Raw genomic sequence first — 22706 nt, 5'->3', positions numbered from 1 at the left:
TTTCTTTTAATAATTATTATTTAAAGTATTACTCAAAGGTCTTCGTGTTTTTTTACTTTAGAGCTTCTGTAATAAGTGTATACATAACAGGTTCTTCTTCTCTGGCACAGACTGCTGGTGACTGTCAGTATAGCACTCTCAGTATAATACACTGTATTGTATAAAATCAATCAAAAGATCATCTGTTAAACTCCCCTTTTGGTATTATTAATGGTTTAAAAAAAAGTAAGTTTTATTAAATGTAAAAACAAAAAAACTAAAATATTTCACTGAAAAACATATTTTCTTTTTTTTTTTGTTTAACATTTTTTTATTGATTTTTTATCATCAAATCAAAAAAGACAAGAAGAAAAATACTACATCACAATACAAGGAGCAATCGTCAAATCCTGGCGCAGCAGGAAGGATGCTAGTACAAATAGTGTCATTATTACATAAAGAAATTGTACTGACATTCAGGGTGAGACTATTGTAATACAACTGCAGTTTAGGTAAAATGACAGAAGTCAAGTTGGTGTTAGGCCCATTTGACCAACAGAAAGCGAAATTTGCCATAATAGAGAGGGACATATTAAGAGAAGTTTCTGTGTCCTTCTCCAAGCCGACCAAGTTGAGAGAAATTTCCCTCTAGTACCTAGCTCCCAATTGGACAACTCCTCAAGGCGATAAATTTGGTCGACCCTGTTCGTCCATTGTTCAATTGAGGGGATCTCATCAGAACGCCATTTGGTGGGAATCAGGAGACGGGCCGCCGATAAAAGGTGTAAAAGTAGCCCGTGACATTTATCATGTTTGAGTATATCTAAGGATATAAGAGCAATTGCAGGCGTGCATGGGGCAGAGGAACCACAAATAGAATTACTGATGCGGAATATCTGGTTCCACCAATCTAATAAAGGAGGACAGTTCCACCAAATATGGATGAAAGTGCCCTTGTCTGAACCACATCTCCAGCACGTATCCGGTATGTCAGGGTACATGAGAGCCACTTTATCAGGGGTTCTGTACCACCTGGACAGGATCTTGTATCCGTTCTCCTGCACCCGGACGCACCTTGAAGATCTGTGAGGGGCGATTAACAGGGAATTGACTTCCGTCTCTGAAAACTGCTTACCCAGGTCCTTTTCCCATAACCCAATGTATGAGGGTTTAACGCTCACGCGAGGCTGAATGAGCTTTTTGTAAAGCAAGGAGATTAGTTTCGGGGGATAAGTTGTAGAGGAAATCAAATTCTCAAACCATCCAGACGTATGGGTCGAGGGGGCAGATTTGGAGTATCTAAGTAATTCTCCTTTAAGGTAATTAAGGGCTAGAAAATTGGCGGGCAGTACACCGCACGTGGAGGCTAGAGTGGCGTCAGGTGGGATACAGCCATCGCCATCCAGTAACTCTGATAAGGGAGTAGTTGAGAGCCTAAGTTGGGAAGGGATAGAGGATTTTATTTCCCCAGGGGCGAGTGAGTATATATCTTTAATTTGAAGGAGGTGAGATAAAGGTAACTGGTCAGTGTAGTTAGAAGAAAACCACTTCCATACCTTAACAGTGGACCTTATTAAAGGATTGGACATATGGGGACATGGAGAAAGTGGCTTATCTGAAAGTAAGAGGGATCTAATGGAGGAGACCAAATTAAAATTTTCAATGTGGAGCCAAGTTTTATGAGAGGGGGAACGTAACCAATCAACCACCCTACACAGGTGTATTGCTTTCATGTATAGTTCGGGGTCAGGAAGGCCTATACCTCCTAGTCGTTTCGGTCTAATGAGGGAAGAAAGAGAAATTCTGGGCTTTTTCTTATCCCACAAAAATCAGTGCATTTATTTTGTTGAAAAAAGAGCGTGGGATCATGATAGGGAGAACCTGGAGGAGGTAAGTCAGCCTTGGAATAATCAATGACATTACAATATTCTTTCTTCCAAACCAAGATAGAAAGTGTTTTTCTAGTGAGTCCAATTGAGCGGCCATAGATTTCAGAAGGGGGGTATAGTTCAAATGAAACAAGTCAGGCAAATGAGCATTAATCTTAATTCCTAAGTAAGTTATGAGTTGGGTAGTCCAATTAAATGGGGAATTAGCTTGGAGTTTATTAACGGTCTCAGGAGATAGGCCAATATGTAAGATCTGAGACTTTTGTGGGTTGACCTTAAAGTTTGAGAATGAACTGAAGACATCCAGTGTACGGAGTATGTTGGGCATGGAAGTAACAGGGTTAGTGGTTAAGATCAAGAGATCATCCGCAAAAGCGGCTAGTTTATACTCTTGCGATCCAATCTTCAACCCTTTAATGGAAGTCTCCTGTCTAAGTGCCTGCATAAGGGTTTCCATAACCAGAACGAAAATAAGGGGGGAGAGGGGGCAACCTTGGCGAGTGCCATTTTTGATCTGGAAGTTATTTGAAGTATGGCTATTCACCAGGACCGACGCGGTGGCATTCGAGTACATTGCAAAGATAGCATGAACGTAAGGCTCAGGGAATCCAAATTTCTGTAGTGTCAGCTTAATATAAGACCAGTCAATGCGGTCAAATGCCTTTTCCGCGTCGGTACCCAGAAGAACCAATGGTAGTTTTTTACTGGAGGAGTAGAAAAGGGCGTTTAAGATCTTAGTAGTGTTGTCCTTTCCCTCCCTTCCTTTGACAAACCCTACTTGATCGGGATGTATCAGGGCAGGAAGAATAAGTTGTATTCTGGTTGCTAACATTTTTGCCAGCAATTTTAAGTCAGTATTTAAGAGGGATATAGGGCGATAGCTTGCGCAGTTAGCAGGGTCTTTCCCTTCCTTAGGAATTATCGAGATCACAGCTCTCGTCATATCCGAGGAAAGGGGAATGTTTAGGAGCGTTTGGTTGTAAACCCGAAGGAGAAAGGGGGCTAAAGTAGTCTGAAAAACGGAGTAGTAGACCGTCGGGAGTCCGTCAGGGCCGGGGCATTTATTCTTTGGAGAGGACTTTAGAGCTTTGGAAAGCTCGGCTAGGTCAAAAGGTTTAGAGAGTTCCTCTCTCTGGGACATGGTCAAAGAAGGTAACTTAAGAGTATCTAAGAATGAGCTTGGGTGACTAAGTGAGCTAATGGCAGACAAGGTGTCAGAGGGGGGGGGGGGTAGATTATAAAGGTCTTTGTAGAAAAGGCGGAATTGCTCAGCTATCGATTCAGGTGAGTATAATTGGTTTCCCTGGGGGGATTTAATGGAGGTCACATACCTAGCATTTTTCCTTTGTTTGATACGGTTCATAAGGAATCTTGAGGCCTTATTGCCGTGGGCGTAAATTTTTGTTGAGAAGAGAGATAATATTTAGCTGATTTTTTTATTTAGGATGTTTTTCAGTTCAGATCTAAGAGCAGACAGTTCAATAAGTTGTTGGGGGTCTAAAGACCGTTTATGTAGGTTTTCTAAGGTATGTATGCGATCTAAAAGGGATGAAAGGTGACTGTCGGCTAGTTTTTTTAAATGGGAGCACTTGCTTATGAACTGTCCGCGTATAAATGCCTTGTGGGCATCCCAAAGCGTCTGTGCGGAGATTTCAGGGGACTCATTGGACACGAAATATTGCTCTAAAAGGGAGGTAAAGGATGAAACATGGCTAGGGTCGCTCAATATAGACTCATTAAGTCTCCAACCGGAGAACTTACCAGATCCAGGTTGAGGGTGGAAGGAGCAGAAGATTGGGGAGTGGTCCGAGATGGTAATATTTCCAATCGTGGGATCAGAGGAGAGGTGTAAGAAGTCTTTAGGCACGAAGATGTAGTCAATTCTGCTGTAGGACTGGGAAGGAGCCGAATAGAAGGTGTAATCAATACAAGTCGGATTCATACATCTCCATATATCAACCAAACCCATATCACGCATCCTGCACTTCACCTTTTTTAGTAATTTACTCGAAGTAGATGACCTTTTGGATGAAGTGTCAGAGAGCGGGTGCAAGGCTAAGTTCAGGTCCCCAGGCTAATATAAGAGTCCCTTCCCTAACATTTTCTACAATAGACAGTAATTTCAAGAGCCAAGGGACTTGGTCATAATTTGGAGCAGTATACATTAACTAAAGTGAACATTTTATGCCCAATAAGACCTTTTAAGATAAGGTACCTTCCCTCTGTGTCCGCGGTATGGGAGGAGTATTGGAAAGGGAAGTTCTTTTTTATGCCAATGCTGACTCCCCTGGAGGCCGCCCCATCAGAACCAGAATGATACCAATCAGGGAATCTAGAAAAGGAGAGATCGGGATATTTTCCTTGTTTGTAGTGGGTTTCCTGGAGGAAGATAATGGAACACCTCTCCTTCCAGAGAAGGGAAAAGATCTGTGAACGTTTAGAGGGTGATCTCAATCCTTTCACGTTAAAGGATGCGAGTTTAAAATCTGTCATATTGGATTAAGAGTGGAGGTGTGGGCAAAAAGACTTACGTTACTTATTTTGGCATCAGAGAGGAAGAAGCAGGTGTGATTGGCAGCCTCAAGAGGAGTCAGGATCCAAGGCAATACAACTCCAAGAACACCAGTACATTGCATCAATATCCCTTGACCGTGGAGTAGCATTATAAAGGAAAATTCAAACAGAAAACAAAAACCAAAACTGAAACCAAAACAGGGTCGCGATTGGGCAACCAACATTAACACAGAGTATAATCGACACTTGTCAATTAGATATTTAACTATCAGGGGAGGGGGGGGAAAAGAGGTTATAACCCCATATATAGCGACCCGCTGAGGAACGATATATTATATGATGAGGAGACCATTAGTGTTAAGTGAAAAGGGAGGGGGGAAGAGGATGAGGAAAAGAGGGGGGGGAAAGGGGGGAAGGGAAAAAGGAAGGGAAAAAAGGGAAAAGGGAGGGAGATGGAGAGATTAAATGGAGACATAGGAGGCTAAAGTGGGATAAAGGAAGAAAAAGAGAAAGGGATGGAGGAGGACAGGAGAAGTCACTGACTTAAGAAAAAGGACGATAACGGCATTAATTGTCCTTCAGACATCAGGTGGTGGACCACGCAATTCTTTTAGGTGTCAAAGGACTACTTCTTCTCTTTGCTCTCTGCTGTTTAGGGGTGCCTGCTCTTTCCCAGGGAGCAATCTTCGGTAACTCAGGGAGTGAAGTGATATCAGAAACAGGGTCCCAGCAGGCTATATCGAGAGGAGGGACATCCGCTGTTGAAAGAAAATCTTGCAGGTCTGCATATGACGAGATTCTGATGAATTTCTCCGCATAGCTGAACGATAATCCAAAAGGAAAAGTCCATCTATAAAGGATCCGTTTCTCACGCAGCAAGTCAGTGAGTGGTTTGAGAATTTTTCTCTTCTGTAGCGTGACAGGGGCTAAATCCTGAAAGATTGAGACAGGAACGTTGCTATAGGTGACAGATTTCGCTTTTCTTGCAGCAATGAGGATTCGCTCTTTGTCAGCAAAATTCAAGAAGCGACATATTACATCTCTTGGAGGCTCGTTGCCTTTTGGTTTAGGCCTAAGGGCCCTGTGCGCTCTCTCAATCAATATGGATGGAGGATCGTCCCCTCCCAGAAGCGAGGCTGCAATGGATAAAATAGCTGGTATAATTTCATCATTAGGGACATACTCTGGGAGCCCTCTAAAGCGCAGATTGTTCCTGCGTCCACGATTTTCCTGGTCTTCCAGGTTATTGTAGAGGGCATTAATGTGCGATTGGCACGAGGTGAGAGACAGGGCGGTAGCAGTACTGTGCTCAATTATCGCCGCCTGTGTCGTTTCCAGGGCTTCTACCCTATGGCCTACATGCTGGATCTCCTGTGTGAGACCGGATATTTCCTGCCGCAGAGGCAGTAGAGCATCGGCCAGCGCTTGTTTTATAAACTTTCTTGACACAGGCAGTGCCCGAGGGGATCCTATGTCCCCGGCCTCACTTTCCACCTCTGACTGACCTTCCTCGCCGCCATCGGAGATGCGCTCACTCGGCGGCGCCATCTTGGAATCTTTAGTGCCCGGAGCTGCAGCTTGCTTTTTGAGGTACTTAGCCATGCCTGAGTTAGGATTCGGCGCTTTGGGGATGGCCCCTGGGTCAGGGGGTCTCTGTCCTCCGATCTTGACCATGGTAGGAGGTCTCAGAAGCTTGCGATAGCTACGTTCTCAGCAGGTCTGTGTACGGAGCTCAGACAGAAGCGGCCATTCGGATCCGGCGCTGGCTCCGCCCCCCACTGAAAAACATATTTTCAATCTGAAAAATTGCTAAAATAAAATCCCCACAACATATTTGGGGTTGTCACGATAATAGTGACTCAATTTATCCTGTATGGTGAACACCGTAAAAGCAAATTCCAGAATTGCTGTTATTTTCTTATTCACCACCAAAAAAATGGAATAAAAGGCTATGAAAATGTGTTTTGCACCCCAAAATGATACTACTAAAAACTACAAGTCGTCCTGCAAAAATCAAGCCTTTAAGAATCTCCATAGAATGAAAAATAAAGTTATGGCTGCAAAAATATATTTTTTTAAATGTGGTGCAAAAGTAGTAAAATGTAAAAAAAATCTGAGTACTTTATATATTTGATATCGCTGTTATCTTACTGACCCAGAGAATACAATTATCATGTTATTTATGGCAAAAATGAATGATGCAAAATTTCTAACATAAAAACTCAGTGGCAATAGTGCTGTTTTTCCCATCCCCAAAAATAGTTAATAAAGGTTAATTAGTTTATTTGCATACCCCGAAATGGTGGCATTAAGGCCCCTTTCACACGGGCGAGTATTCCGCACGGGTGCGATGCGTGAGTTGAACGCATTGCACCCGCACTGAATCCGGACCCATTCATTTCTATGGGGCTGTTCACATGAGCGGTGATTTTCACGCATTACTTATGCGTTGCGTGAAAATCGCAGCATGTTCTATATTCTGCGTTTTTCATGTAACGCAGGCCCCATAGAAATGAATGGGGTTGCGTGAAAATCACAAGCATCTGCAAGCAAGTGCGGATGCAGTGCGATTTTCACACATGGTTTCTAGGTGACAGTCTATTCACTGTATTATTTTCCCTTATAACATGGTTATAAGGGAAAATAATAGCATTCTGCATACAGAATGCATAGTAAAATAGCGCTGGAGGGGTTAAAAAAAAATAAAAAAAATAACTCACCTTCTCCTCTTGATCGCGTAGTTCCCGGTCTCTTCTTTACTTCTTTAATGATGGCTGATGAAGGACCTGTGGTGACGTCAGATCACATGCTCCATCACCAAGGTGATGGACCATGTGATTGGAGCATGTGATCTGACGTCACCACAGGTCATTTAGCCCACAGCTCATCATTAAGTAAATAAGAGACCGGGAACTACGCGATCAAGAGGAGAAGGTGAGTTAATTTTTTATTTTATTTTTAACCCCTCCAGCACTATTATACTATGCATTCTGTATTCAGAATGCTATTATTTTCCCTTATAACCATGTTATAAGGGAAAATAATACAATCTTCAGAACATCAATCCCAAGCCCGAACTTCTGTGAAGAAGTTCGGGTTTGGGTACCAAACATGCGCGATTTTTCTCACGCGAGTGCAAAACGCATTACAATGTTTTGCACTCGCGCGGAAAAATTGCGCGTGTTCCCGCAACGCACCCGCCTCTTATCCGGGCCAAAAATATGACGCCCGTAGGAAAGAGGCCTAAAAACTAGAACTTGTCCTGCAAAAAACAAGCCCTTATAAGACTTGATGGAAAAATATAGCTCTTGTAATGTGACAATGTAAAAAATTTCAAAAAAATTTGCTTGGTCCGCAAGTCCCAGTAGAGGGTTTAACTAAGGGTTTAAAGAGACCACTACTGTAAAAAAAAAAAAAAAAAAAGTGTACTGCTATTTTATGTGTGTAATTAATTTCCCACACCAGAGTTTGTTGAAAAGTGATTTTGATCTTATTCCTTCTTAATGGCCATGAAATGTTTTTGATCTAGTTTTTCGATCTTCATACATTGCATATATCATAAAAGCTTGGTCATAAATTGTGCCTAATTGATTAATCCAGTGGTGACTAAAAATTGCAAAGTGGCTTAACATGCATGGTCACTGAAACCACCAGGAATTATTTTGCCAGCTATTTAATTATTTCGATTTTTTTTATCTTTATCAACATTTCTGTGTTATAAACCATAAGTGAACAGGCACAAGTGATGTGACATGATAACAATTGAATATAAGTATCTCCTGCGCATTGTTACCAAACATTCAAATATTTTCATTTTTAAATAAAAACAATTGTGTTTTCCTTTCATTTGCCCAGTTGCCTCATAAGGCAGATGGAATCTTAAAACAAATCTTAAAAAAGGCCCAGCAGTACCTAAAGTTGCTTGAGGTGATCATTTTTCTTTTGGCATACAGTAACAAAAATTACTTGATATTGGCACAGCAAAAAGGTTAACAACCTCTGTCTTCATTTGTAGGACTACCTCTGACCATCAAAGATATGGCTGAATTTCACTGAAGAATAATTATTCATGATACTATTTGAAAGTATGCTAGATATAATCTAAATATAATGTGGTGATTTTGTCCTTGGTCATTGAATGGAAAAACACACATTAAAGGAGATTATTAAAACTATTAATTGCTCTGAACTATTTTTTGTAATACCCAACTACCAGATTACCCCCAAAAATTATTTAGATTGAAATGCTTACAGTTTTAATATGTTCCAGCTTGCTTGGCTAATTCCATAACTCCTACAGAATTTAATGGAGAGAGCAATATATGTGCATGGCCACTTCTCGATTCTTTGCCTGCATATAGCTGCCAAAGTTAACCTCCAAATCAGGCTGCTGATCAAAGAGGTGGTACCTCCCATTCATAGGGACGGAGTGTCATTCCACTTGGTCTGCTATAGCAGCCAATGGATATATGTGTTGGCAGAGCAGTTATCAGGAAAACAAGTTCTACCAAAGTTTGGGAGTCCTAGAGGTGGAAACCTGCCCATAAAGCATTTATGGTACATCCTGTGGATGTGCATTATATTTCTAAGCAGGAAAAAATATTTTAAATCCTTCAGGATGGCTCCAGGTTTTGTTCCTGAAAACTGTGGCCTGTTATCTACACATATGTAATAAAATTGGCCATATGGGAAGCCAGACAAAACTATCATATTTACACTTTCTGTGTCAGATCAAATATGCGTCTTTCTTGAGACAACAAAAAAGATGGTTACCATAAACTCTTAATAGGATTCCATATGGTATGACATCAAGTCTGTAGAATTTTAAGTAGGGGTGTGACTTCATGTTGCATGGTAATTTATTATTATTTTATTATTATTTATAATTAAAACATCATTCATTTCATGGAGCTCAACATATGAATGGGGTGTACAAACATAATACCCAACAACTGCAAGAAGCAGGAACAAGACAAGTTACAAACTGGTACAGAAGGAGAGAGGACCCTCCCTGCGAGGGATTACAATCTAAAAGTGATAGGTGAAAGATATAGTAGGTGAGGGTAAATCTAGTTATATGGCGGTATAGTGGCAGCAGGGTTACTGTAGGTTGGAGGCTTCTCTGAGGTGGGTTTTCCGGTTTCTTTTGAAGGTTTCCACCATAGTTGAGCATCTGATATGTTGGGGTAGAGCGTTCCAGAGTATGGGGGATGCACAGGAGAAATCTTGGAGGCGATTGTGGAAAGAGCAGATAAGAGGAGAATAGAGAAGGAGGTCTTGTGAGGATAGGAGATTGCATGTGGGAAGGTATCGAGAGATCAGGTCACAGATGTACGGTATGGAGGAGACAAGTTGTGGACAGTCTTGTATGTCATAGTGTTTTGTACTGAATTCTCTGGGCAACAGGGATCCAGTGAAAGGATTGGGAAAGAGAAGAGACAGTGGAGTAATGAGGAGAGCGGTGAATTAGTTAGCTGGCAGAGTTCAATATAAGAGGATGTTAAAGTAGTCTATGCGGGAGATGGTGAGGGCATGCAGAAACTCCTGGTTGAGTACCGTAATATGCAGATCTGAGAGATATATTTGTGTTGGAAGAGGGAGGAGGTGGAAAGTGCTTGAATGTTCACTGAATTGTCTTACTGGCAGATGTATTTGCCTTCTCCTGTTCATATCACTATTAAAGGGAAACTTATTACGTATTTTATTAGTTATATATCATTTAAAAATATACACAGATAATATGAAAAAATAATAATTCCCTCCAAAAAAATAAAATAACAGTCATCTGCAAACCCAAACACCCTAAGGGGTGGGGGTGAAAGTATGAAACACAGACCAAGCCATAATTTTATATATGCAAAAAAAATAAAAAATCTATATCAAACCTCTACAAAATTTGATTCACTATTGTGTGATGGATGTCCATGATACAAAAAGGTAATAAACCTGATATAAACTAATACAGGCATCAGTGATGCTGTGGAATTACAAATAATGATAACAATGATCATGAAATGAAAACGTTTTGCATGTTAAACGGTTAATTTAAGCTCTTAATTTTGTTAATTACAGCTCTAAAAAAAGTATTTTAATGCCCTGTAAGTACAGTTGAAACCAGAAGTTTACATACACTATATAAAAAGACACATATGCATGTGTTTCTCAATATCTGACATGAAATTAGAATAAACCTTTCCCGTTTTTGGTTAATTAGGATTACCATAATTATTAATATTTGCCAAATGCCAGAATAATGAGAGAGAGAATGTTTTAAGGCATTGTTATTACTTTCTGCAATGTCAAAAGTTTATGTACACAAAGATTACTATAATAATTAAAGTGCAGTGGCTCAACCGTCACAAACCCAAAGAGTAGGTGCACTCTCCTACGGCAACACCCTTTGCCAATATATATATAACAGCATTGGAGAAAACAATACTTCCTGCTCCTAGTTAGCTGATCAGTGAGGATTGCGGAGCGCTCCTGTTTGCTGTAAGGGAACTTGATTATGCAGAGTCCAATGCTTGGTCAGTTTGGATATAAGTATTCCCTTGTGTACTGTCTCCTCTTTGCAACCAGATGCGTTTCGGAGACTCATGCTCCTTCATCAGTGGTATAAGGACGCTGCTACAATAGCAAGGCAGCATAATATTATTTATACACAGAGCACTGCTTTACAGCTATTCATAAAAATAAAAAAACATTGATTTGATTTTCCAAGATCTAAACATATGCTGCTTTGAATTCAAATACTTTTTTTTATTATATAAACCATATGGTCCAATCCATATGTGCAAATCATGGACTTTTTAAGAATGGAACATATATTGTGATATTGTGTGCATACCAATATATATTAGAATTTTTGATATGGGGTTATAATTCTCATGCTTTTCCTCTATTTTATTATAATTTTTTTGTTTTTACCTTTGATGTATTTTTTATATATACTGTATATTATATGTTTATGGATTTTTTTTTAGGATTAATTGGATCTTATTACTAATATATATTCAGCAAATATTTTTATGTCCATATATGTGGTACGTTTCCTTGCAACAACCAGATATCTGAGTGCCCTCCACACCACTTATTTTCTCCACTAAGATTACTATGCCTTTAAACAATTCTAGACTGCCCATATGATGATATCATTTGTTTGAAAACTTCTGTTAGGTTTGTTGGCAACATCTGACTTAATTATAGACACACCTGTGGATGTATTTAGGCTACTTTCACACTAGCGTTCGGGGCTCCGCTTGTGAGCTCCGTTTGAAGGCTCTCACAAGCGGCCCCAAACAGATCCGTACGGCCCTAATGCATTCTGAGTGGATGCGGATCCGCTCAGAATGCATCAGTCTGGCAGCGTTTGTCCTCCGCTCAGCAGGCGGACACCCGAACACTGCTTGCAGCGTGCGGAGGCAAACGGATCCGTCCAGACTTACAATGTAAGGCTACTTTCACACTAGCGTTCGCTGGTCCGCTCGTGAGCTCCGTTTGAAGGGACTCACGAGCGGACCCGAACGCTTCCGTCCAGCCCTGATGCAGTCTGAATGGATGCGGATCCGCTCAGACTGCATCAGTCTGGCGGCGTTCAGCCTCCGCTCCGCTCGCCTCCGCACGGACAGGCGGACAGCTGAACGCTGCTTGCAGCGTTCGGGTGTCCGCCTGGCCGTGCGGAGGCGTGCGGATCCGTTCAGACTTACAATGTAAGTCAATGGGAACGGATCCGCTTGAAGATGTCACCAATTGACTCAATCTTCAAGCGGATCCGTCCCCCATTGACTTTACATTGAAAGTCTGAACGGATCCGCGCAGGCTACTTGCGCACTTGCGAATTTTTTTAAAGTTATTAATGCAGACGGATCCGTACTGAACGGAGCCTCCGTCTGCATTAATATGAGCGGATCCGTTCAGAACGGATCCGCCCGAACGCTAGTGTGAAAGTAGCCTAAGTCAATGGGGACGGATCCGTTTGAAGTTGACACAATATGGCTCAATTTTAAAACGGATCCATTTGCATTGCATTTTTTATTATTTCATGGTAATGCAAACGGATCCGTTCTGAACGGATCTAAGCGTTTGCATTATAGGTGCGGATGCGTCTGTGCAGATACCAGACGGATCCGCACCTAAACGCAGGTGTGAAAGTAGCCTTAAATGCACACCTGAAGCACACTGCTTCTTTGTGTAGCATTATGGGATAGTCTAAATATATCAGCCAAGATATCAGGAAGAGAATTGTGGATTTGCACAAGTCTGGCTCAACCTTGGGTACAATTTCAAGATCCCTGAAGGTGCCGCGTTCATCTGTACAAACAATTATATGCAAGTACAAACTAGATGGGAATGTCCAGCCATCATACCGCTTGTCACGTGCTGGAGACCCAAGGCAGACCGCTGGGACGTCGTGCAAACAGAGGACACAGGCAAAACAGACCAAGTACCCAAAGAGAACTTTATTGCAAGTGTAATAAAAGCACATGACAATGGACAATGACCTGAAGCATACTGCCAAACTGGTTACAAAGTGGCTTAAGGATAACAAAGTCAATGTTTTGGAGTGGCCATCACAAAGCCCTGATCTCAATCCTATTGAAAATTTATGGATAAAGCTGAAAAGGCAGGTGCGAGCAAGGCAACCAACAAACATGTTACACCAGTTTTGTCCGGGGGAATGGGCCCAAATTCCGACCAACTATTGTGAGAATCTTGTGGAAGGATATCCAAAACAATTGACCCAAGTCATACAGTTTAATGGCAATGCTACCAAATATTAATGAAATATATGTACACTTAAACATTATCTCTCTCTCATTTGGCAAATATTAATAATTATGGTAATCCTAATTGACCAAAAACAGGAAAGGTTTATTCTGATATTGAGAAAAACATGCATATGTATGTGTCTTTTTATAAAGTGTAATGTAAACTTTTGGTTTCAACTGTAACTCTATTTTTGCTTTGTTTACAGAGCAGTGGACTTCCAGCCATCATTGCCATACTTGTCATCTTGCTTTTGATAGCACTTGCATTATTTTGGTGGTTTTGGCCTCTCTGCTGCAAAGTGGTAAGATATTTCTAAGAATAACTTACAAATTATGTCCCAGATTTACTAATCCTAAAGATGGCTTAAGCTTAGACAGGCTGTCTAGTCCTGCACCGCATTTTTCACAGGGGCACAGGTTGGATGATAAATCTGATGCAGGTGCAAAGGTAGATACTTTTCTCTGACTCTATACTAACTATTGGTTGGCTTATTTGAGACAGATTTTGGTGCAAAATGGTGCACCCTAGGCTCTGACCCTGTCCCACAAAACTCCACCCCTTTCTGCTAAGCATCACCCCTTGTTGTACAGGTCGTAAAACCCTAGATGCACCAAATTGCACCACTTTTTAGGCAGATTTTAGACTCGGACACATTAATAAACCTGGGTCAATGTTTGTTTTTTTGTTTGTTTTTTTGTGTATGGATTCCTGATCATCTATGCTTTCATAAATGGAAGTCCGGAAAATAGACAATAAAGAGACAATAGATAAAAATCATCCTCCATATGGTGTCTTGGACACAAGTGATAAGCCAGATGTTTACATATTCTCTAAAATCATTGTCTTTATGTTTTAGAGGAGACAGCTTAACAGGGAGGCTTACCTGGTCCATCCATACTAAAATATTTTAAAAATGTACTTGGAATGAAATTACTGTATTGTGTAGTCCATTATAGTCCATCATCTGTTATATGTTAATCCATTGTAAAAAAAAATACATTTATTTTAGGTATAAAACAATATTCCATTTAATCTACAATTTAATGTGTTTCATCCTGCTGGTGGTTTCTCCATTTTCACAGTGCTGTCTTGTCGGCCACTGCTAATAGTTTTAATATTGGTAGCTTTTCTAATCTCTACTAGTGGATATATACTGTAGTTTTTGATGGACTGCACTTTCATTTGGATATCCAAACTATGGCCAGATTATCATGAATGCAGTTTTTAATTTGATATTGTTACTGGACAAAGCAATCAACATTTTTTGCCTAAAAGCTGGTAATGCATAGGTAAGCTGACCCGTTTTGCACGCTAACAGGAAAAAATGTAAAAAGAGGAATTTTTTTTTTTTTTAAAAGCATCTGCTATTTCTCTGTCATCTTCCTGTATTACTGGAAAATGAGTCTTTGTTCTTCTTTCCCTTTTTACAAAATGAAGTAGTCTGAAGATGTAACAAATGTATCATAGTGGCTCACGCTGTATGATGAATTTGGTACATTTAAAGACATATTAGACACTACCACCACCTATTGGTTGGTTTACTTTGCACCAGAATATTGGCACAAGTTTGGTTCTTGTTGTTGCAATTTTAAAAAGGACCTTTTTTATGGGTCCAGACATTATAAACTAAGTATCAGGATATGTAGGGCATTGTGCACGGAACTAACTACATTTACTATTTTTTTCTCGGCACCGCTCCGTTCGCCCGCTGTGGCCCCCATTGTATTCTCCAGCCTGGTATGCTCATTTTAGCATCGGAACAATGAGGAGGAGACTGAGTCTCCGTGGGCGTCTGCTTTTCCATGGCTGTAGCGCTGTCCAATCGCAGTGGAGAGAGTCACAGTCAGGGAGAAGGTGAGTTTTTTTTTTCTTACTGGCTGTGATGCTCTTTGCTGCGATTGGACAGCGCTACAGCCATGGAAAAGGAGATGCCCACGGAGAAAGAATCAGTCTCCTCCTCATTGTTCCGCCCAGAAAAAATAGTAAGTGCAGTTAGATCCCTGCACTATGCCCTACGTATCCTGATACTTAGTTTATGATGTTTGGACCCATGAAAGGTCCTATTTAAGCAACTCTGCATGGCATGGACGCCAGTTATCTGGTGCAAACTGAGCCAGAGTCTTGTCTCTTTTAGCTCAGTTAATTGCCCCAAGTATGTCTCATTTCAGTACTCTTGGAAATCCATTGTCAGAGATTGCATCATTGTGTAAATACTTAGCAATCTCTAAAATCTGCTGCAAAATTCACAATTAGTGGCCAAATTGGTACGGCACACATGCAGATTATGACAGGTAATTTCCACACATAAAAATACTTGCTGCATATGCACATGTTCTAAGGAAATATAGTATATAGCAGAATCCCATTGTTTTTAAAAGAGGATGTACAGTAGCGTACTATGGTGAATTTCACCTTTATCGTTAAAAGAAATGTAAAGAACTATTAGATGCATCCATATCTGAAAATAATTTTCATTAGCTCACTTGTCAGTTTCGCTGTATATGATGATGATTGAAGAGGCTCTGTCAGCATGATCAACTTTATAAGGGCTATTTCTCTTTGATTGAGCCAGGGTTTCCACATCTGATGAATTTTATAACCTTTACCCTAATTCTGGTATGCTACTTTTTCTATTTTTAACATATTACCTACTTCACTCTTCCATTGCATCAATGAGGATGGTTCCGTTGCCTTCCATTATTCTATTATGTTATAATATAATATAATCTGGCCTGATAAAGTATCTTGCATACTGCTTGTCTCTTACTTCTTTTTAAATTCAAGTGTTTCATACCCCTTAACACACATACTATCTGATCTCTATAGAACTGTACTCCATAGATTTTATTGATCCTTATTAATATTTCTGACCAGTATCTAAAAAGTCTTGGGCACCTCCATATTAAATGCATCAACCTTGCATATTCCTCTCCACACCTGAAACATTTATCTACAGTATATCGTTCAGTCTCATTTTAGGAGTGGCATGTAGAGATTCTAGGTTTGAACCTTGAGAAAGACTATCAGATTTTTTTCTTTAGATATTTTTTGTCTCCGTCATTTTACCCATAATAAAAGTTTATGGGGCACATTTATTAAGTCTGGCAATTTAGACGCCAGTCTCATTGTCTCTGTGCTGCTGGAGGAAGTTCAAGTTATATGGAGATACAAGGCTGGGCAATTATCACTAAGCTATAGCCTTTTTACATAGAGTAGGCAGTTTTTTTTCCCATGCTTATAAGCTAACACACATATTACTGGTATCTTCATAATAATATATTGTGCTCTTGAATTAGGCCTCATGCACACGGTGGTTGTTTTGCTCCGTATAGCCAAAACTGCGGCTCGGATGTGGACCCATTCACTTCAATGGGGCCACAAAAGATGCGTGTGCTGTCTACATCCGTTGCTCTGTTCCATGGTCCACAAAAAAATAAATAACCTGTCCTATTCTTGTCCACGTTTTGCTGACAAGAATAGGCAGTTATATTAATGGCTGTCTGTGCCGTTCCGCAAACTGCGGAACTCACACGGGCGCCATCCGTGTTTTGTGGATCCGCAATTTGCGGACCGCAAAACACACAACGGTCGTGTGCATGAGGCCTAAAGCAGTGATATGTAGATTAGCTTTCTGAGCAGATCTCAGTGTGGTAAAGCTATAGTACATAGTGTATATATTATGTAGCTGCTAGGACACACCTCTATCCTCAGCATGATGATGTCTGGTCCTGTCAATCAAGGGGAGGGGGGAGTGTGCAGAGCATCGGGGCGTGTTACAAAACAGTGCTCCAAAGGTTAAGCCCCATCCCCTGATGCTCCAACTTGTTCATTTGCATATGAATACAAATGCAGATATCTCTGCAGCTGTTTAGCATACAGACAAAAGAAAGATATAATTTTAAGCAGCATTATGAGCCCTAGCAGTCAGTATGTCTGGTTTAATAGTGTTGATCATGCTGTCAGAGCCTTTTTAACAATTAGTCTCTCATCACACTGTCTTCAGTGGTTCTCCATCCTTAGTTATGGCAGATTCTGACTGAACCCATGATAAGCGTGCAGTGAAAATCATTTAGTGATATAAAGAAAGTCCTTTTAAAAAGTTTTTACTTAAAAAGAAAGAAAACATACAAAATGTAAGTATGATATAATAATAATCACCATAAGATGATCATTTACTTATTGTATAGTGTAATTTAAATTAAATGTATCCCATGATGCGACTTAGAATGCACACCTCCCCAATCACTATGACCATGGATAATTCACTTTCGTTATCAGTAAATAAAAGTGACTAAACACATGTGCAAAGATATTGTTGTAATGTAGACTATAAAATTTGTGTAGTCGATTAGGATATGCGGTATGCTATAATATAAGTGCAGTTTTACTAAAGTGCATATATTAATATATCGGGTATTTTTTTTTTTTTTTAGGTAATCAAAGATCCACCTCCACCTCCACCACCAGCACCTGTTGAAGAGGTAATTAATTGTGTAATGTTGTATATTGTAAATGTAAATTTGATGTGTACACATATAATTTCCTTCCGAAGTTTTCAATTTGTTTAGAACTTAATAATAGACATAATAATATTAAATATTACAGTATGTATACTTTTTTGTATACTTATACTTTTATAAAGTATATGTATACATTTATAAAGTTTATTTTCTAAAACTGTTACAAATGGCCTAAAAAAAAATTCTGACATATTGTATGCTATAGAACAGCGGTCCCCAACCTTTTTGCACCACATTATTGGCCCATGGCCCATGGCCCTCTGCCATAGAACATCGGTGCAGCTAGGTTGTAGCAGAGTGAGGACAAGCAGAAGCAACAATGTATGATAGGAGTATGTCCTCACTCCTATTTATCCTATGCAGAGCTTTCAGTGGGACAGGCACAGGCAGGAGCATCCGCGCACCGCATATTTGTCTACAGTGTATGGATTCTGTATGCTCTGCAGAGAAAAGTGCTATAGAAAGGCCTGAACTTCAAGGGCATGTTTAGCTACATTTGTAACAGTTTAAAAAATGTTCTAAAAGCAGAAGACCACTTTAAACACAATAAAAACACTAAAAATACATTCAAACTAGTAGGTTGCTGTGTGAGCAGAGGACCATTGGATGCTCTTTGTCAAGGCTTCGACATATGTGTCAGCCAGGGCTTAAAGGAGTTTTCTGGGAATAATTCAGTTTTTACTAATGTACGTAGCCTGCCTTCATAAGCAGAAAATTTATACTTACCTGCTCTCCATCGCAATTTACATGTAGCAATCCTCCTAATTGTATGTAACTGAATGATCTTGAATGCGATCATTCAGCACATACAACTTCATGATTGTCAGTTTTCATTATAGTCCCCCCTGGAGAGATGTGCTGCCTATGTATAATGATTTTAACGTCCTAATAAAAAATGCAAGCAGCAAACCAATTTCTCATTATAATTTGTTTAGTGGACCTATTCACACAGTGCAACGATCGGAAATAGTATTATAGTTTAATACTGTCAATATTTGTAAAAAAAAATGCCTTATGCCTCATTCACACATCAGTGTTCGGTCAGTGATTTGTGAGCCAAAACCAGGATTGGAGTTTATACATTCATAAGGTATAACCCTGGGTTCACACCTGAGCGTTTTACAGCGCGTTCAAATGCGCTGTAAAACGCTTAAGACATGAAAACCAATGCTTCCCTATGGGAACGCGCTGTAAAACGCCCGACGCTCAAACAAGTACTTGAGCTTCTTTGGGGCGTTTTGACGCGAGTTTGTGGCCATAGGACACTGCAGTCAATGACACAAACGCGCGTCAAACGCGCGTTTACTATTACAAAAAACGCGCATTAAAAAGCGCGACAAAAACGCGCGTAAAACGCGCGTTTGAGGAACGCTCAGGTGTGAACCCAGGGTAAGGGAAAAATCTGCACCTGTTCTGTGTGTAGAGCCGCACCTGGTTTTGGCTCAAAATCACTGATGGAACTCACTGACTGAACACTGATTGTGTGAATGATTTTTCAATGAATTTGAGGAATTTCACAGCAAATGTCCCAAGTAAGGCCTCTTTCACACTACAGTATTTTGCGTTCCGTATACGGTCCGTTTTTTGCGTTCCGTATACGGTCCGTATACGGAACCATTCATTTCAATGGTTCCGCAAAAAAACTGAATGTGTTCCGTATGCATTCCGTTTCCGTATTTCCGTTTTTCCGTTCCGTTGAAAAGATAGAACATGTCCTATATTTGGCCGAGAATCACAGTCCGTGGCTCCATTCAAGTCAATGGGGCCGCAAAAAAAACGGAACACATACGGAAATGCATCCGTATGTCTTCCGTATCCGTTCCGTTTTTTGCGGAACCATCAATTGAAAATGTTATGCCCAGCCCAATTTTTAATATGAAATTACTGTATACTGTATTTGCCATACGGAAAAACGGAACGGAACAACGGAACGGAAACGGAACCACAACGGAAGCAAAAAACGGAACAACGGATCCGTGAAAAACGGAACGCAAAACACTGAATGCAACATACTGTAGTGTGAAAGAGGCCTAAGGAATACCTTCCACAAAACATAAATTCAAACCATAAGTTTCAACAGAGGTGTAAAGAGTTGAACCATAACTATTAATGATATATTTCTAAAATGCCAGTAATAAATAAAATAAAACAAAACCAATAGAGCATTTAAAACCAATATACACCAATATTTGCAAAAATCAAAATTAATTTTGGTAAGCTTCTTGTATTACTCAATTTTTATCCCTATTTAATACCTTTTACATTTATTTATATAGGAGCCAGAAGAACTTTCCAATAAGAAATGGCCTACAGTGGATGCTAGCTACTATGGCGGCCGTGGTGTTGGTGGAATTAAAAGGATGGAGGTTAGTTGCGTTATGTGTTACAAGTAGAGATGAGCGAATTTCTCAAAAATTCGATTCGGCCGGTTTGCCGAATTTTTCAAAAAAATTTGGTTTGATCTGACTTTATTCATGTCGAATCGCATTAAAAAGCGGCTATTTCCTGGCTGCAGAGAGCCTGTATAGTGGTGTAGAACGCTGTGCCTTGCAGCAACACGCATAGTGAGACTGCTCTGGTAGTGAAACAATACTCTGAGTCAGTATGACATGTAGATGACAGGCGTTGCTCTTAGAATGACTGAACACTTCACTTACTTGGGCAGTTAAAGGGACAAAACTGACCAAATAACTCAAGTGTGAACTCAGCCTTATAGGTCAATGTTAGTGCCAGGTATAAAGAACCGTGCAGAGGCCAAAGATTCTACTATAGCGTGAAAGAGCGCACTCCTTTTACATTAATTTACTGATTACACATAGATTTCTACAGAACCTGTTCTATTAAACGCTTATACAAGTAGAGTCCCCCCTCCCGACAGAGTGGACTGGGTGTCAGCAGTAAGTTTGTGTTGACGTCACTGATTATTTTGACCTTCCTCTGAACCGTCAGAACAATAACCCCCAAAAAAATGATCCTGTCTGTGGAGCATCCGCCTTCACTCGGTCAGCATTTGGTCATTAATCCATCAGTATTGCTAAAGCCAAGAAAAGTGGATCCAAAACAGAGATGACACGTGAATGGAATATTTGCATTTCTTATGTGTTTTGTACCCACTCCTGCTTTTGGCTACCAAATCATAATCCAATTGTCATGCAAAATTGGGACCATATCATGCAGGCCTTACAGCTGCAACATAGACAGGATCCGTTGTGCATCAAATTTTTCCTTCCTTCTGGCAGATCAGAAGAAGGGTCAAATAAATGATGATGTCAGCCAGACTGAAAGGTAAAATAGTGGCCCAGTCATGAAGTGGGAACAGTGGGAACAGCATGAGAAGTCCACAGAGTGGTCCTATGACATAGTGGTGAGCTGAAAGCAGCATGAGGAGGCCACAGAGTGGCACAATAACAGTGTGGAGGTGGCAGCAGCAGCATCAGGAGGAGGCCACAGGGTGGCACAATGACAGTGTGGAGGTGGCAGCAGGATCAGGAGACCACAGAGTGACCCGTTGACAGAGTGGGGAGGTGTGTGGCAATACCAGTACCAGCTGAAGATGGTGGGTGAAAGAAGGAGCACTTGGCATCAGGTGTGTGGCATCAGGCAGGTGGAAGCATCAGAATAGTAGCTGAGGCAGGTAGCCAGAAGAAACCGTTCTCTTTTGTCAAAGTGTTGGTGTGGCACCATGGATGATCTAGACTGATGCATCAGGCATTGGTGGGTGGAAATTCTGGCTGATCCACGCCTGATTCATCTTGACAAAGGTCAGTCTCTCCACATTTTGGGTGGACAGGCGAGTTCTTCTTGGGGTAACTATGGCCCCCACCACACTAAACACCCTCTCTGACTACTGGCCGGGAAGGACAGCTTTTCCAGGGCAAACTCTGCCAGTTGCGATCACAAATCCAGTTTGGCTGCCAAGTAGTCCAGCGGATCAAGATGCTGCTGATGGAGCTGGAACTACTCCTACCCCCCACCCTGCCACAGCAGCCATGGCAGAGAAATATGAGAGCAGAGGGCACCCCCGTGAGACCTGCAAGAGGATAGACAATGGCGTAGATAGGCAGCGGCCAACTCACTACATAGGATGTCTCTACAGTAGTTCAGTTTGTCCTCCCTTTCAGCCCTTTTTTCAGTGTAAAAAAGGCCCCCATTATGGACTGGTAGCGAGGGTCCAACAAGGTGGAGAGCCAGAAGTCATCCCTCTGCCGAATGGTGACAATTCGGCTGTCACTAAGCAAGCAAGTAGGCATTGGGCCATTTGTGCAAGTGATTTAGAGGGACTCCCTGCCTCCATATACACTGCATACTGCCATTGTGTGTCTGGGTCCTCTGCCTCGTCTTCCTCATCGCCCTGTAGCTCTTCTGGCTGCTCCTGCTCCTCCTCTCCTGTCACCTGTGTAGAAAAACTGCCCATTTCGCTACACAATCCTTGTGCTCCAATGTCCTCCTCCTCCAGTTCAGCCCCCACAGGACTTATGTGGCTGTGAGATCTAGGTGCCATGTCACCAGTCACCTGGCCAGCCAGATTTACCAGCATCTGGTCCAGGACATAAAGCAGTGGAATGACATTGTTCAGTCCATAGTCCTGGCAACTGACAAATAACGTGGCCTCCTCAAAGGGCCTGAGCAAATGGCAGGTGTCACATATGACCTGCCACTGGCTGACATCGGAGTTACACAGGGGAGTACTCCTGACCACTTGGATCATCAAGAAATCGTTTATGGCATTTCTCTGTTCGTATAGTCGGTCCAACATATCGAGGGTGGAATTCCAACGGGTGGAAAAGTTGCATATCAGCCTCAAGAAGGGTGTGCTTTGCGGTGTACTAGTGGCTGAAGTGCATGCAAAGTTTCCTGGCCATTTTTAGGATGTCTTGCAGATGGGTGGAAGACTTCAGGAACCGCTTGACAACCAGATTGAACACATGTGCCATGCAGGGCACATAGCTCAGCCCTCTTTGACGCACTGCCGACACCATGTTCTTTCCGTTGTCGGTCACGACGATTCCGATTTTGAGTTGTCGCGGAGAAAGAC

At 41.1% G+C, this 22706-nt stretch overlaps 1 protein-coding gene across 1 annotated transcript in view; it reads left to right on the top strand.

The window, feature by feature from the left end:
* Positions 1-22706, top strand: part of ANTXR2 (ANTXR cell adhesion molecule 2) — a 269460-nt gene that overhangs the window by 161659 nt on the left and 85095 nt on the right. Inside the window, exons 13-15 of the mRNA XM_044304994.1 lie at positions 13357-13452; positions 17585-17632; positions 19948-20037. Coding sequence (XP_044160929.1) covers positions 13357-13452; positions 17585-17632; positions 19948-20037 — 234 coding nt within the window. The remainder of the gene's footprint in view (positions 1-13356; positions 13453-17584; positions 17633-19947; positions 20038-22706) is intronic.

The sequence above is a fragment of the Bufo gargarizans genome, chromosome 1 (genome assembly GCF_014858855.1).
Source record: "Bufo gargarizans isolate SCDJY-AF-19 chromosome 1, ASM1485885v1, whole genome shotgun sequence".
Taxonomy (NCBI): Eukaryota; Metazoa; Chordata; class Amphibia; order Anura; family Bufonidae; genus Bufo; species Bufo gargarizans.
The sequence above is the reverse complement of the archived record's forward strand: the minus strand, read 5'-3'. Positions and strand labels throughout refer to the sequence as shown.